Source organism: Oryzias latipes, chromosome 16, assembly GCF_002234675.1.
Source record: "Oryzias latipes chromosome 16, ASM223467v1".
NCBI lineage: Eukaryota > Metazoa > Chordata > Actinopteri > Beloniformes > Adrianichthyidae > Oryzias > Oryzias latipes.
The window spans coordinates 21,076,347-21,092,199 of NC_019874.2; the positions used below are offsets into that span (position 1 = coordinate 21,076,347).

Genomic DNA, 15,853 nt, shown 5'->3' on the forward strand with positions numbered 1-15,853 from the left:
CTTCAAGAACACGCTTCCATGTATTTATTTATTTTCAATTTCCAGGCAAAACCCAAATGACTTCTACTTACTGTTCCATGTCCTTTCTTCTGTTGCAGGGTTTGCTTTTCCAGACTGGGCTTACAAGCCCGAGTCTAGTCCTGGATCCAGGCAGATCCAGCTGTGGCACTTCATCCTGGAGCTGCTCAGGAAGGAGGAATATCATGACGTCATTGCATGGCAGGGGGACTATGGCGAGTTTGTCATCAAGGACCCGGACGAAGTGGCCCGACTCTGGGGAGCCAGGAAGTGTAAACCACAGATGAATTACGATAAACTCAGCAGGGCGTTGAGGTAAGAGGACGGAACATTTAGAAATCCAATGCAATTATCTGAACTCCAACAAACAGGTATCTTCTTACATGAATCAAGTTGTTGCAGATGTTTTGTTCACTCTGGAACAATTATAGAGCGACACTAAACAGTGGTGTGACAGATCAGCCAAGTGCTCATGTGGTTTATGCTGTTGAAGTTGAAGAAAGCTTTTGAAATACAGCAAAAGTTTTTACTTTTACTGAAACTCAGACTAAAAAAAGCTTGAAAATGATCCTGAAGTCAAGGTGCTTATGACTGAATCCGTTTTTGTTGTTATTATTCATTGTTTTTTTACGATTCCCAAACTCCTTTGAAGGTTGTGGTTGTACCAAACGAATAAGTCAAAAGAGGGATTGGGAGTTGCAGGAAGTTGAGAAAAATCATTTTGAACACTTCTAACACTGTCAATGCTAGTTGAGTTAAAATGTCAGACTGAAAAATACATAAATATTTATTTAATAAATGGCAGCTCAGTATGTCATAAATGGTTTAAATGCTTTGGTCTGGTAAAGCATGACAGTAGGTCTTGGGTATAACTGCTAAATTCTACAATTGATTACATGTTCAAGATTGAACTGGATTTATGATTTGACGTGATTTCATTATAGATCGTTTTATAATGTCAATTTTTAGTCCTTAATCAATTTTGATTGGTTCGTAAACAAAATGTTGATAACTAGTCATTTAAACTGAACAATGGTTGGACTTTTTTTCATAAGAAAGGAAGGTTTACATTTAAAGTTCTCCAAAAAAGAAAGCTGTTTTGCCCTGAAAAAAAAAGATTTTGGATCAATATTGCATCTTCTGAAAAGATTTATTTTATTAACCCCATCTTAGAGGAGGTGGTCATGTTAATAGACTGTTTGCATTCAGGAATGGTTTTGAACAGACCTTTCAATGAAGTAAATCTAAAATGGGCTGTTCTCTTTATTGACGATGAGGTAAAACAATTCTACAATAGCACAATAACAAAGATAAATGAAACGACGGCTCACCAAACCTTAAAATGCCTTCAAACCTAGACACACTACATGTGTTTCTACTAGCTTAAAGGTTTGCATGGAGCCTCAGAGATGACCTGCACAAGTTTAGCAACTATCATCTTCCAAGTACACTTACAACACAAGCCTATCCACCCAGTCAAACCTTTACACCTTTTGGCTCCAGTTTTATCCTTAGACGGCTTCTCTGCCAAGCCAATGAAAGTATTACTGGCACGGTTTAAGGATTACCTCAGGTCCCCTCTGATAGATTCTGAAAGCCATATTTAGGAATAGTAATTGGCACTTTGTTGGTTCACAATTTGAGAAAAACGCTTTATTTTTCAAGCCTGACTAGTAATTTCTGATTTTCTCTCCAACAATGTAACTCAAGAACATGTTGATTAATCTTTTTTTTTCCATTTGTACTTAGATTCTACACTCAATTGCATTTTGTTCTGTCATTGGAAACCAATTAAGATCTCAAGATAAACTTGAGGTTTCTTTATTTTATTACTTCTGTTAATCGTTACCAGAATATATATGTGCTTTTTTTCAATACTTAGTTTTCATTTCTCATCATTGTTCCTATATTTATGGTTACTATAACCTTCAGATTTGGCATTTTCCGCTGCAGTTTCATCGTAAATACATGTTAAAAAGCAGACATGGAGCAGTTTTCTGATGTAAACGTCAGACATGATTTTGGGACACCCCCCCCGCTCAGATTTACTATGATGAGTGAGCTCATTCATTCATTCGTCTTCTATCATTTATTCCCTTTCGGGGTCAAGGGGCTGCCGTAGCCTATCCCGGCCCCTTGTGGGCAAAGGCAGGGGGCACCCTGGACAGGTCGCCATTCTGTCGCAGGGGCGTGAGTGAGCTATTGTTGATCATTTATCTTTCTCAAGCATCTTTAATCATCTTTCTCCGGCTTCAAGTTCTGGGATTGAAGTATTTGTTAAATGTTATTCATTTGTCCTTGTCTAACAGAAACAGCTGTAAAGTGACTGTTCAGACATCACTAGTGGTTATTAAACAGATCTTAATTGTGGGTGTGGCTTAATAATGCAAAGTTAGAAAAGTCACTAATTGAATGTTTCAGGTAACAGGATCAAGTGATCCTGAAAAAGGCTGGTGATCCTGTCACTGACCTTAGAATTATCTTCATCATACCTTAGCTTCCTTCATCTCAGATTTAAATGAAAGATTGTAGACTATACTTAGGTTATATCTTAGGAACTTTTATAGGTAGCTTTTTGAGATCTAGAATGAAAAACAGCTGCCACTTTGTCCTGGTAGAACATTACAGAGAGCATTTTGTAACCACCACATCTCATTTGGTGTTCCCTTTGTTTCTGGGTTGTTTTGTACTGACAAAGAGGCTAAGCACTTTACAGAAAGCCGCACAGCCCAGTAAAGGGGACCACACTAGATAGCTTAAGTCTGGACTGGCGGAGTTTATGAGCCTTGATTTACCTATGGGAGCTTCTTTTACAGAACATATAAGAATGACAGATCATGCCATGTAATGATGCAACCATTCAGACATGCAATTTGGATTTGAAATTCCCGAAGATGAAGGAAAAGGAAACGGATGGAAGTACTTGTGGTCAGGTTATGTTTGTGTTTATAGAAAGTCCATCCTCTGGAGCTGTGACAAGTCTGGAGCTTAGGCTGCAGGAAGTGCTTATATATAGAAGGTCTTAGTGCGCTGTGATGGGCCAGCATTAGAGGGTGATTATCGGCAAGTTTTCTGATGAGGACTTTCACCTCTTCTCCACTCGTGTCCTCATCCTCCCTCCTCACAGCCGTGTCGTCTCTTTGCGTGTCTATAAATTAAGAAGAGTCACCTTAAGGATAAGCCACACACACACATCCACTTTGTCACCTGAATTGACACCAAAAGCTGTTATCACTGCGAAAGACACTGGACACGAATCCTCAAGTTACATGTCAGGCGGCAGGAGGGTTACTGACACCAAAGCACCAAAGGCTCAAACAAGTTCTGGAAGCACTAAAGCACACATGTGCATGGCCTCCATATGTAGCAAACTGCTGGACCAAAGCCACCTCATGCCTCTCACATGGAGGCCACAGTCAGCATGTGGTAGTTCAGTGTATGGTTTGAACGACGTGAATGTTTTGAAGTGTTTTTTTAATCCCCCCTAGCCTTTGTAATTATTATTTTTACTGCACTGTTCTTATTCTGTCCTGTCTGCCATGCACATGGTGGAAATTCCCTCAATCAGGCCCGCTGCATTGTGTGCAGACACGTGCATACGCGCTGGCTTTCCGTCGAGGGGACACAGCCTCAGCCCATGCGTCATCCCAGCCCTCCGTTCCCACGTCTGCTGTGAAATTCCCACTCCTGTTGAGAGGATTACATTCACACTGTGAGAGTGTGTGTTTATGCATACGGGTGTGTGTCGGTTACAGCTCCCGGCTGAAATTTGAGCTTTTTTTTTTTTTTGGGTGAACACGTTTACTTTACCGTCCGTAACATCAATGCAGCTGTAGTCAAATGTGATTCTCATATCTTTTCCGAGCGTCTCTACTTATGTTTGTAATGATTTGATGACGGCTCATGAAAGAGTGACTCAGTCCTTAACAAATTCATTAGGTCAAAGAGGAAATGGAGCACAAAGACAAAGTCCCTAAACCCAATCCTGGTTCTTTTCGCCCATTCTTTGCTTTCAAAAAAGAGACGTTCACTGATGAGGAAAAGAGGTTAGGGCAAATGGAGCCTGTTGCCAATCATGCATTCACAAGTGCTGCCCTAATGAGTGCAATCATGCTAAGAGGTCCCAGCTCCCGTAGACCTGTGGGCCTCCAGGCCTCCGCCAGTCATCAGCCAGCGCTGGCTCCATCCAACACGGTGGTCAGAGGTCAGGGTGACTGCCATGCACAGCTGGCAGAGATTAACAACACACCACATGCACTTATCCGCACACACAAAAGCATCATTGTGCCGACTCGTTGCCCAAGCTGGGTCTCCTACACACATGTTTGCGTTTGTGACGTTTTCAACATTAAGGTAATTGTAAAAGGCCACCGTGGCTGGAGAAATGCCATCACAGATAAACACTTTAATCGAGCAATCATTTTATTGCTTCTCTACCGCCACGAAAGGTATGTCGTGCTCTCTTACTGTCGGGAGCGAAACACACCGTTTGACACCACCATTTTCTGCTCTGTTATCATTAAAGACGCCACGGCAGACTGAATCTACTCAACCCAAACAACCATCAAACGTTGCAGAGCATACTGCAGCATGTGCTCACCGTTACTTACCTAGCTGGCTGGGCCTGTTTGTAGGTCAAAGGTTTGTCTAGAGGAGTGCATTGTGTGGAAACTCCTGGGACCAAAGAGAGCACCCAGAGACAGAGTCACTCCAAATCAGAAAGGATTGTACTTCTATTGTCACTAATGGCAGCATGTATGTGCTTTACGTTATATGGAGCTGTGTGTGGGTCTTTGTTCCAAACTGAATGAGGCCTTTATTTTCAACAGGAGTGGAAGAGACACGAGTTGGACACCCACACTGAGTTCCACTATGTATTTGCACCCACAGAGCATGTGACTTACCCATCATGCAGAAATATACCCTGTTATTTATGCCCCCCCCCCCCCCTCATGCACTCCTATGAAGAACATGCATAGAACTAAATCACCCTGTACCCAAGCACACATGCCCACACAAACACATCTAATTTCCGTTCTGACTCGGTAAACACTCACTAAAGCCCCTCTTTCTTTTTTTCTCATACAAAGAGCTTTTACGTGATCAACTTGCACACACACCTGAGTGTGAGCAGCTGGTGTGTATGTGTTCGCATTTGTGCAGTGGCAAGAGAAGACTGGTTCATGTGTGCCTAACAGCCAACGCTGACGAAAGAGGCAGAAAATAAACACGGGACGCATGGGGAGTATTGTAATCCCAACTTCCTGTCACAGTCAGCCCCTATTTACAGCTCAACAATGGGCAAGGCGCAGCCGGTGCACGCAAGCAGGCTGGCACAATTCATTTTTAGTGCTGACATTTGAGTGTTTGTGGGTGTGGAGTGATATTAAAAAAGATTAGTGTGCTTATAGGGATATCAAATTAAAGGTTAATGCAAAAAGTTTGCCACAGTTTATAAATCTTTTTGCACTCAAGTTGTTCCCTGTTTCTTTTCAAATTAAACTCAATTCTGATCTATTGCCCACTGTTCTAGCTTTTTATTGTATTTTATTTCATTACAACAGAGGACTTTATTTTTTATCTTATTAAAGTAAAATACAGATTATTTTGGCATCATGCAAAAGCCTCATATGTGCTTTTTTTCTGAATAAATGTAAAAAAGATTAAAAACATGTAGATAAAAAATAAAGAATCATGACTTTTTTATAAATGTTTTGGCCATGAAAGTCAAGACGTTTAAAACACGTGTTTATTGATCTCAGTTGGCCTGCTGGGCTCTGATGTGCTTCGCTCTGCTTTGATCATAGCATTCAGAGCCACAGTTCGGCTGTGTAATTGCAGGCTTAAGCCCTGACCTGGAATCACTCACAGGAACAACGGAATTAATAAAAGACTCCCTTTTTGTCTCTGAAGTTTTTGTTTGAATCCATACTTGCACTAATTGTTCTGCTTAGCATATGCACCCGTGTGTGTGCATGCATCTGAAAAGAGGTGTCACAGAACGCGCGGGGAGTGTGCGCACATGCGAGCGTGTTGGGCAGCTAAACGCAGGCACTCGAAGAATCTCTTTCTTCTCTTTTGAAGTGAGTTCAAATGCTCTTCAAAGACCGTCTGCCCATATGACACTGCAGGGGGGGGGGGGGGGGTTCTGATTCATTAAGGTTGATAATAAGGTCACTTAAATCTGGATCAGATCAACTGGTATTTGATTCAGTTTTCTTGACTTATTTCTGTGGTAAATTGTACCTAAATCTTGAGCTGTTTTATTTAGTTATATTTTTTAGTTCTGATCCTTCATGTGTTGGAAAATAATATGAATAAATTATGGCAGGATCCGGGTTTTTATTTATTTAATTTTTGTATGTTTGATTTTTTACTTTGAATAGGAAATGCTGTAAACTATTGGCAACTAGCAGGAACAATTAAAAGTAAACTCCATGGGTGTGTCTAAAGGGGGCTGGTGTCCACCCATAATTTGTCTTTTCATTACCCCTGGCTGTACATAAGTCAGTTTGGGGTGTGAAGTTTGACTCTTTAACAAGAAGTCTATGAAATATTGCTCTCTTCTGAATCCAGCCCCCAGTGGTCATTTGAGGAACTGTACTTCTGGGGAACAAAAGGGACTAAAGATAGCACTCCATGCTGATGTTTGCATAAAGTGTACAAACCTTGTCTACCAGTTAGCAGCACATCAGGAATAAGTAAATAGCTTAAAACAAATTTTAATCAGTGAAGATGTATTAAAATAGAGTTTTTTAAATACAGACATCACTATGGTAAAGTGTTTTTGTTCAAGTGATTTAGGTAAGATAATGCTTTGAAGTGTATACCTCATTTTGACCACCTCCTTTCCTTAAAGTCCATCTCCAGTCATCTTTTGATCTACTGTAACCCTTGTGCTATCCTAGGCACTTTGCCATTGGGAGTTGGGTCATCTAGACCCACCAGACAGTGCTCTGAACCTTTTTTTCTACAATGATTTGTGATCTTCACTGGTGTCCATGGATTACATGAAATCTTTCCACCTTTATCCACCTTTGTCATGGTAGGGAGAACACGTCAAAGTAAGGGTGGGGTCATCTAAGATAGCACAAGGGTTAAGAGGACACTCAAAGGACACTCTCTCCCGCTTACAGCCCATCACAACCCCAACCCAATCAGCGTTGCAACAACAATGGCGAGCAATATTGAGGCAATCCAGCTGTACAGTTTTGAGCAAGATGCCAGCTCACACATGAAAAACAAAGACGTACAGGGATTTATTCATTTGCAAGTGGATGAGTTGGAATGGAGCAGAGAAGGGAGCTTTTGGTCCGCACGGCATATTTTCTATTTCACAATAAGCTCCTTTTGAAACATTAGTTTTTGTCTGTTCCTGATTCACAATGATTTGAGCAAATGAATACTCAGAAACGCAGTTGAAGCTAAATGTTCTCTATATATGAGAAAAATGTCACAAGAACATGTTAAAAACACCAAAAAGAGGATTTTCATTGGAGTTGGTGAGATTGATGGTCTCTCACTCGTTCTTTGACCAACTTGGTCCGTTCTGGGAATCATAGACACACCTCTAAGTTTAAGCTGAACTTTTATTTAGGTCAATGTTGCTTTATTTTACACCTTTTTTCTGAAAATTACAATTGTTTAGTCCATAGTGTTGTGTTAAATAAAGAGGCAACAAGTTAGTTGAGTATCATTGTTTACTCCTCCTCCATTTTTCTCCGGGTATCGAACTCTCGTGCAGGCTGTAGCACATCATGTTGACTTTTCTCTCATCGGCTAATTCGATTACACTCGTGTTGTGGTTTTAATTCTGTAACTTCCTGCCGGCCTGCCTGCCTGCTCTCCCGACTGCCTGCGTCCCCTCCTTCCTGGCCCTTGTGAGCGTCTCCCCCAGAGCAGAAATTACATGCTGCTTTGTGCCTGGCGTAAACAATGTTTTCAACAGTGCAGGCCTGTCCTGTCTCTCGCTGTCTCTCCTTCCCTCACCCATTGCCTCAGGGGACAAGTCAAGAGCGCTGGGGAGAGAGTTGGGGATGAAAAGGGGGGGACGTTGGTTAATGAGAAAGTGTGAGACAGGGGGGTATCAGTGGGGGATAAACAGAAAAGAGGGAGGAGGAAGAGGACAAGTGAAAAAGAGCAACAGTCTGTTCCCAGAGTAAAAACGCTTCAACAAGTCGGTGTAATAAGCATAATAAGAGGGGGTAGAAGGGCGACACCTCCCCACCGACAAACAGGGAGTCTCGCACGCACACTGCCGTCTAGATAACTACCATTCTGTGTAATGATAGTCAATGGGCTTTGATTAGCTAAACAATACCTGCATACCTTGAAGCTCTTATCAGCCAGGAGTCATTACTTAAGTTGTCCCAGCTGAAGGAAGAGAAAGCAAAGTCTGGAACCAGAGGCTCCAAGAGACATGTGGCTTTTTACCCCACTATAATGGCTCTCTTGCTGAAGAAAAAAAGTAATAGAATTTTTTTTTTATAAAGTAAGGATGACTAAATTATCATTAATTTAATTTAGATGAGCTAAGTTTATTAATTTATTGCTGAGGTGCGCCTAGAAGGTAAAGTGTGTAAACGTTTTTTTGCATCCCTGCTGACATCAAGAGGCCTTTTTTGTTCTATGCCTCCTCCAGAATGCAAGGATTTGAAAGATTTAAGTGAAGTTTAGGTTAAAACGCAGATATTTTCTCATTGCTCCTATATATATTTGTATATAAATGCCATTTTGTCCTGCTCTGTTTAAAACTTGTCCACTAAAACCTGTACATTAGCTTCACTGGCACACAGGAAGTATTTTATTTTGAAAGGAAGTCATGCACGCTTCTGTCAAAAGTAAAAAACAATTTCACGTTTTGAGAAAATACTAGTTTCTCTTAATATTTCTGTTTTTATTAATGCATAAAAGCAATATAATTCATATATCTTATAAAAACAACAACAATGTAATGTATACAAAGTATCAAGTTTACCTGAAGGGGTCAAATAAAACTTTGGGGCTGCTTCTGGGTTTGGATCAGAAACAAATCTTTACTGTTAAAGATTGCAGACCCCTGATCCAGACAAATAACTTTTAACTGTGTTAAGAAAGGGGAGTTTTTTCCTTAGTAGAAAGGATTTTTTATTAATTAGTTTTTCTATCCCTCATTGACAAACACCGTTTGTTGCACTGGAGCTTCTTCCTTCATTTAGTCTGTGGCGCTCCCTCAGCTTGTGATAGTTGGCAGTCAGAGATCCAGAGGTTACATAAAGTGGATGTGGATCTGGGTAAGAAAGCAAAAAGATGTTATATAAAGAGCTGTAAGCTGGACAAAGGTTAATAAAAATGGAACCTTTTATTGTCGGCAAAGAACCACAGGAGGGAGAAAGCCAGGGGTAAAAAAAAAAAGTGAGAATGGCCATTACATAAACAGATAAAGATGTGCTGAATTATTGGTGGCTTTACTTGGCAGTTACGTAAGAGAGAGGTCCATCTAGCAGAATGAAAGACGGAATGATGGCAACCGGACCTGAGTGTTGGTGTGAAATCCCTTTCACACAGATGTCGCGCAGACATCGGCCATGCACACCTGCTTCACACGGGCAGAGCTGCTCACACACCTTGCTGTCCCGACAGTCCAAACCAGCCCAAAATAGCACTCAAACCTTTGGCCGCAGTGGTAATACTGCACACACTAGCCTCTGATCTCTTTAATTATTTGCTTACCCTGACTCAGCGTCCCTGTGCAGCTCCACAGCTCAGTCCAGCCGCCGTTTTCATCTTTCTCTGTGCTTTTTTTTTCTCTCCCCCGCTCTCCCCTCCACCGCTCTCATTTCTGGGTCTGCTTTGTGCAAATGTCATACAACACTCTGTAATATCTGTCGAGGTCGTGGTGGTGGTTGGGGGGGGGCACATGAAAGACCTGTGATTATTAAAGTGTGTGTGTTTGTGTGCACATCTGTCACAGTCTCAGCCCTCTCTAAAATCTCCTCATTTATCATGAAGCCCGCTTTCTCCCTTGATGTGCGGGAGGTGGTCTTCATGTCTGCTGCTGGGGAAGATGTGATGCGTTGAATTTTCCGGTTCATCGCTGTGACCTTGTGTGTATTTGTAAATGATCCAATCGAACGTCTCGATGTTTTCCAGATACTATTACAACAAGAGGATCCTGCATAAGACCAAAGGAAAGAGGTTCACCTATAAGTTCAACTTCAACAAACTCGTTTTGGTCAACTACCCCTTCATCGACATGGGCTCCTCTGGTAAGCCTGGACACTAGCTCTCACTGTACTTTTCTCAGCATACTTAAATGTCTCATAATCCCACTAAACAATGGCAAGATTACACGGGATTACAGAAGAGAACATTGTAAGTGGTTTCTCAGAATTTCCCCTTTTTCCCCCCCTCTTTTCCTCATTTAATGCCTCTAGGAAGCAGTGTTCCTCAAAGTGCCCCTCCTGTCCCCACCGGTGCAGGAACCCACTTTCGATTTCCTCCTTCCACGCCTTCAGAGGTCCTCTCGCCCAATGAGGACCTCCGCAGCCCGGGAGGCATGTTCAGCTCCGTGACCCGGCGAATGGCGCGCGGCTCTGTCAGCGACTGCAGCGACGGCACCTCCGTCAATTCAGAGATCGAGGAGGGGAACACGGGAGCGGCGGAGGAGAGGGGGGAGAGGGGCGTGAGCGGAGGAGGGGGTGGAGGACCCGGGGGCGGAGGAGGCTACCGGAGCATCATTCACCCCCGTCTGTCTCATGAGACTTTATTCCGCATGTACGGAGGGCCAAGTAACCCCGCGGGCCACCCGGGATCTCGCGGCCCGGCGGGACACCGTATTCATCAGGAGCCTCTGTCCCCCTTTCCTGTGTCTCCGCTTCCGGGGCCGGGGGGAGCCAGCCTCTTAGCCCCTCCTCTGTCCCCGGCACTCTCAATGACCCCAACGTCCCACCTCCCTTACACCCCCTCACCCACCCTGTCCCCGATGCTGGGCTCACACTTCTCCTTTAACCCAGAGGACATGAAGCGCTACCTGCAAGCTCACACCCAGTCCGTGTACAACTACGGTCTCAGCCCCAGGGCGTTCCTGCAGTACCCCAACATCGTCATCCCGCATCCCCACCGGCCCACCCCAGACAAGGAGAGGGGAACGGCGGAGAGAGCGGAGAGAGCGGCCACGGCTGGAGGAGAGAGGGGAGGGGAGAGGCACCACCATCCATCCCTGGCTCACTCCGCCCACCACCTCCCACATCACCCTCACTCCGCCCACCCTCACCCCCATTCCCATCCAATGCATTACCCCCTCCACCTGGGTGAGGAGCCCCCTCATATGTCTCCCTTTAAGTTCAAGCTGCAGCCTCCCCCGCTCGGCAGGAAGCAAAGAGAGGGACAGAGCCAGAACAAACCCCGGCAGAGCTCGCTGTCCTCAGGATCCGGATCCATGTCCTCTACCTCCGGTCTGGGCTCCTCGCTGTCTTTCGGCAGCGACCTGAGCTCAGCCAGCGGCTCCGGCGTCATCTCTGCCTCCTCCTCAACGCAATCCCTAAGCAGTGCAGGACTCCCCAAGATAAAGGTATAGAGACCAAACATCCCCTCCCTGAGCATAACACATAGCACGTACACATCGGGAATGTGTGGTGCATTCAAGCACGCGTTTTTGGTGCCCATCGCTAACTGTTATTAGCGAATGTATTCACAGTTGGAAGAGGCTCGGTGAAAATCTGGAAGTGATGCAAATCTATCAACTTTCAACTCTATGAAAGACTTGGTGTCATAGAATTTTTTATAATTCTGGATGGGCACAAACCGCGATTATTAATATCTCCCCCATGATCAATCTATAATGGTTGGCACTTCCGTGTATTTAAAAGGTCGCTACCCATACGTCACTCCATAGTTGAACAGATTTAACTATAATATTGGCGCGTTTTCTTTGTAATGACATAAACAGACTTAACCCGCGTAGTTCTGAATGAAAGCGAGAGTTTTGCAGGCAGAAGCCCGAAACACACAAATACACACCTTCACGGTGACTTTTATTGGAAACTGTCGTTTGAACACACGTTTTTGAGCCCGGTGTGAACCTAACATAAATCTTATCCAACAGCAAATCTTTTCCAAAACCTTGTGAGTAAACTGATGCCTCTTTGCTTAGGTGGAGCCCATCTCAGATATAGAGTCTGAGGAAGAGGTGGAAGTCACCGACATCAGCGACGAAGACCCCGATGAGAGAGATGAAGACTATGAGCACTTCTCCCTTCGCCATTCCGCAGCTTCTGACCATCAGCAGCCCAACCACCGCCTTGCTAACGGCACCTCCGCCGGCCAGCATCAGCCTCACGAGGAGGATCTGGACGAGGATGTCTTCAAAGCCCCTGCTCCTCCTCCCCCGGCCCTGATGCCCTTCTTCACCTCACAGCACCCACACTCCAGCGCTCAGCGCGGGCTGCCCGCCGTGAAGAGCGAGCCCGCCGAACCGGGGGAGAGCAACACCTCCCCGTCTCAGACGGCTGCGACTGGAGCAGCTCAGACTAAGTGCATCCCCCTCAAGCTGCGCTTCAAGAGGCGCTGGAGTGAAGACCAGCGCATGGAAACTTCTCAGGAGGAGTCGGACGACAAAAAAGTCCGACCAGAAGAGGAGAGGGAAAGAGGGAGGCAGAGCAACGGCTGCATGGAGATGGAGGAGGATGGGACAGGCAGGGGGGAGGGGGACAGTCCTCCCCCGTTAGCCTACGAGGGCTCTCTAGGAACGCCGCTGGCGTCACACCAGAGGGTGAGTGCCGAGCTGCACCGTGCCACAGCACAGCTGTCTCTAGAGAATAAAGACTGCTGATGAGAGCTCGGCGCTGTACTCTGCTGCTCTGGCAGTAGAGGAGGTGGTCTGGGAGTATGTAAATGGTTCCTCTGTAAATCCCCCCCACCCCCCACACTGACAAGCCAGACTCCTGATAGCCGCAGTGAGTAGAACTAACACCTCAAACCAGCCCACCCTTTTCTGGTCAGGCACATCTTCGGTCCGTGGATCAGGCTCCGCCTGGTCCCTATTGTTGAAGGCGGGGGGGGGGGGGGGGGGGGGGGGAGTTAATGATTGTAAAATCCACCTCCCAACCTAGCCGGGGAAACCACTGATGCTCTGCCCCCGGTAGCATCACCAGGACGAACACTTTCCTCAGGGGACACGCTCTCTCCCAGCCCGGCAACCCATCTGCAAGGATCACATACAGACCGCCCACCCCACCCCATTTTCCAACGGGACGGGGACCTTAAGTGCCTGTTCCCAGAACCCCCCGAGAGCCCTGGAGCGCACATTAATGTATGACGCATGCGATGGAGTTGTGTGGTCTGATGGGGGGCTGCGGGGTGTCGTCTAAATCGAGCCCACTCCACTCAGGGAAGCAAATTGCTGTATGTTTATTAGATCCATGTGCACTGACACACACCAAAATAATAAAAGCAGCCAATAGGTAAAGGGACTGGGGGTGGGGGCGGGGTGGGGGGGGGGCAGCGTCCACCACTACACGAGCCTGTAAACGCCCACAAACACACTCAGAGCTTTCAACTTCTTCATCCGACTGCCGCCTGCCTCTCTCCCCTCGCAGGTGACCTGTGGACATCTGCCCCCCCTCCTCTCAGAAAACCTCTGTAACCCTGAACAGAGAGCTGCTGTTAGGCACCACAAAGGGTTTGTGGGCTTCCAGCAGCTGTTTACTGGCCTTCTTACCTCAACCCATCACGGCTTGTATACTGAAAAAGCTCGATCCCAGCAGCACAGAACTTTAGTGTACCAGCAGAGGCTCCTCTAACAATCATAGATAGTATTAACCAGCAGAGACTCACACTGCCGCTCTTCGCCTTGTTTTTAAAGCATGTACAAAAGTGCAAACTGAGCTCTAATAACACACATGCAAACTACCCTATATCTTTATATAGAAAAGAGATGATTCAATACAATTTTAAAGCATTTTTAAAGGAATCTTTGGTTCAGGGTGTTTTTCTAAGTTCAGCGGAAGATGGTATTGTTGGGGAGGAGGGGGTCAGGTTTTCTCCTGACTTTGTTTTTAGAAGGGGGGGGCCAACAGCTCAGAGCGGGCAGGAACACCCAAACACCTCGGCTGGGATGCGTGATTCAGACGTGTGCTTCGCTCCGCTGCTCACTTCATTCGTTGTAGCTTGCCCTTTCGCAGCCCTCCGCTCCTCCCCGTCCGCGGTCTGGCTCGGCTCAGCGGGGTCCGCGCCGCTTTGAGCTGTTCTGGCGCCTGCCCACCTCGTCAGGCCATCTGTGTGTGTGTGAGTGAGTGAGTGTGGTTCAATCAGATCATGGGTTATTAGGGAAGCAGTAATCCTGCACTTTCTCATAGTCCATAATTCTCAGAAGTTAGGCTGAGCTGGATTAGAGGGAATCTGTGAGACAAGGTCCCTGTCCTGAAACGGCCCTCTCCTCACACATAAACAACGCCACGGGCGTGAGGCCCCGCCCACCATCCTGCGGTTGAGGCAGCGGCCCGTTCATCGAGCTGTATGGATCTGTGGCAGCCAGCTGTGAGACAGAAGGCCTGCAGGCTGTCTGTAGCTGAACGGATCGAATCGTCTCATCAGACCCCGGCGGTCTGAACCGCCGCACTCACACTCACACAGACTCACCTGGTCCTGAGTCTGCATCAGGACCGACAGCTGCCTTACTTCTTCTTCTATCTCAGCAGCAGTCCCCGCTGCTCTGCGCTCACTCTCCTCACACTGCTGAACTTTTCCTCGCGCCGATGCAACCGCAGTCTGACTTCCTGTGAGCTGCAGCGTGATCGGACTCATTCAGTTGCAGGGTAAAAGCGATTCTTTGGAGTCTGATCTCTCATCCTGTTACAACCCTCCGACGTCCAAGAACTCCCAAATTATATTTGCCGATCAAAAGGAAAAAGAAAAGCTCATTTGGTTTATTTTTATGATGTCACTGTGGCTTTTGATAATTGTTGTTTTTATGGTTCTCATGGAGTGGCTGACTTCCACTTGGCATTATTCTTTGAACTACGTGGCTGGTGTTGCTTTTCTGTCACAGACGTCACTCTGGATGAACTCCATTCCCCGTTTGAAGCCAGAAACCCCTTCTTGTGTCTCGATTTTACAAATGTAATATAACTAAAATGTGTTCATTTTGATGCTGACAGACAAACATCTGGATTGAACAAGAAGGGCAGCGGCAAAGGATTTTATTTAGGGGCATGGAGGAGGGAGCATCTGATGGTTTTTGTCTTGTAATTTTTATTTTGTAATGTTACTTTTATTCTTGTATATTTTTTGTTTTCTTCTTTTTTTCAAGGGGTTGTATCATTTGGAAAAGAAAAATAATGTGTTGTTTTACCGTGTAAAAATCTCTCTTCTCCCTCTGTCTGCCTTGTTCTGTCACCTCTTCATCCCCAGTTACCTAACACTCAAACGGAGGGAGGAGAGTTAATACCATTATGTAACATTGAATTTCTCCACTTCTTCTTTTGTGGTTTTTTTCAGACTTGTAATTAAGCTGTAATCAGGTTTAATTAAAACCAGTTAAAACCCAATATGAATCCCACTTTGTTTACGTGTGTTCTTCCAGGCTTCCACGTTCATTCATTATAAAGGACAATGAGGTTTTATTATCAAGTCATTTGAAAACAAAAAGATTACCTTTTAAAGCCTGTCAATAAAAAGGTGGGGGCAGTTTTGATGTCTGGAGATTACAACTCGCATGGGGGGGGGCGTTTTTGTTTTTAAAAGTCACTTTTACAACTTCTAAGTACTTTTAATACATTTGAAAATGTGTAGTTTTAGGTTTACGCTGATAAAGAAAGTAGATTTTCTTTATATTTTTAACTCAAACATGAGCCTT

General features: G+C 45.2%; 1 protein-coding gene across 1 annotated transcript in view; it reads left to right on the forward strand.

Moving 5' to 3' along the window:
• LOC101173812 (ETS domain-containing transcription factor ERF) overlaps positions 1–15,551 on the forward strand; it is a 48,151-nt gene extending 32,600 nt beyond the window's left edge. The window contains exons 2-5 of the mRNA XM_023964445.1: positions 99–333; positions 10,150–10,265; positions 10,434–11,569; positions 12,152–15,551. Coding sequence (XP_023820213.1) covers positions 99–333; positions 10,150–10,265; positions 10,434–11,569; positions 12,152–12,829 — 2,165 coding nt within the window. The 3' untranslated portion in view covers positions 12,830–15,551. The remainder of the gene's footprint in view (positions 1–98; positions 334–10,149; positions 10,266–10,433; positions 11,570–12,151) is intronic.
• The last annotated feature ends 302 nt before the right edge of the window (positions 15,552–15,853 follow it).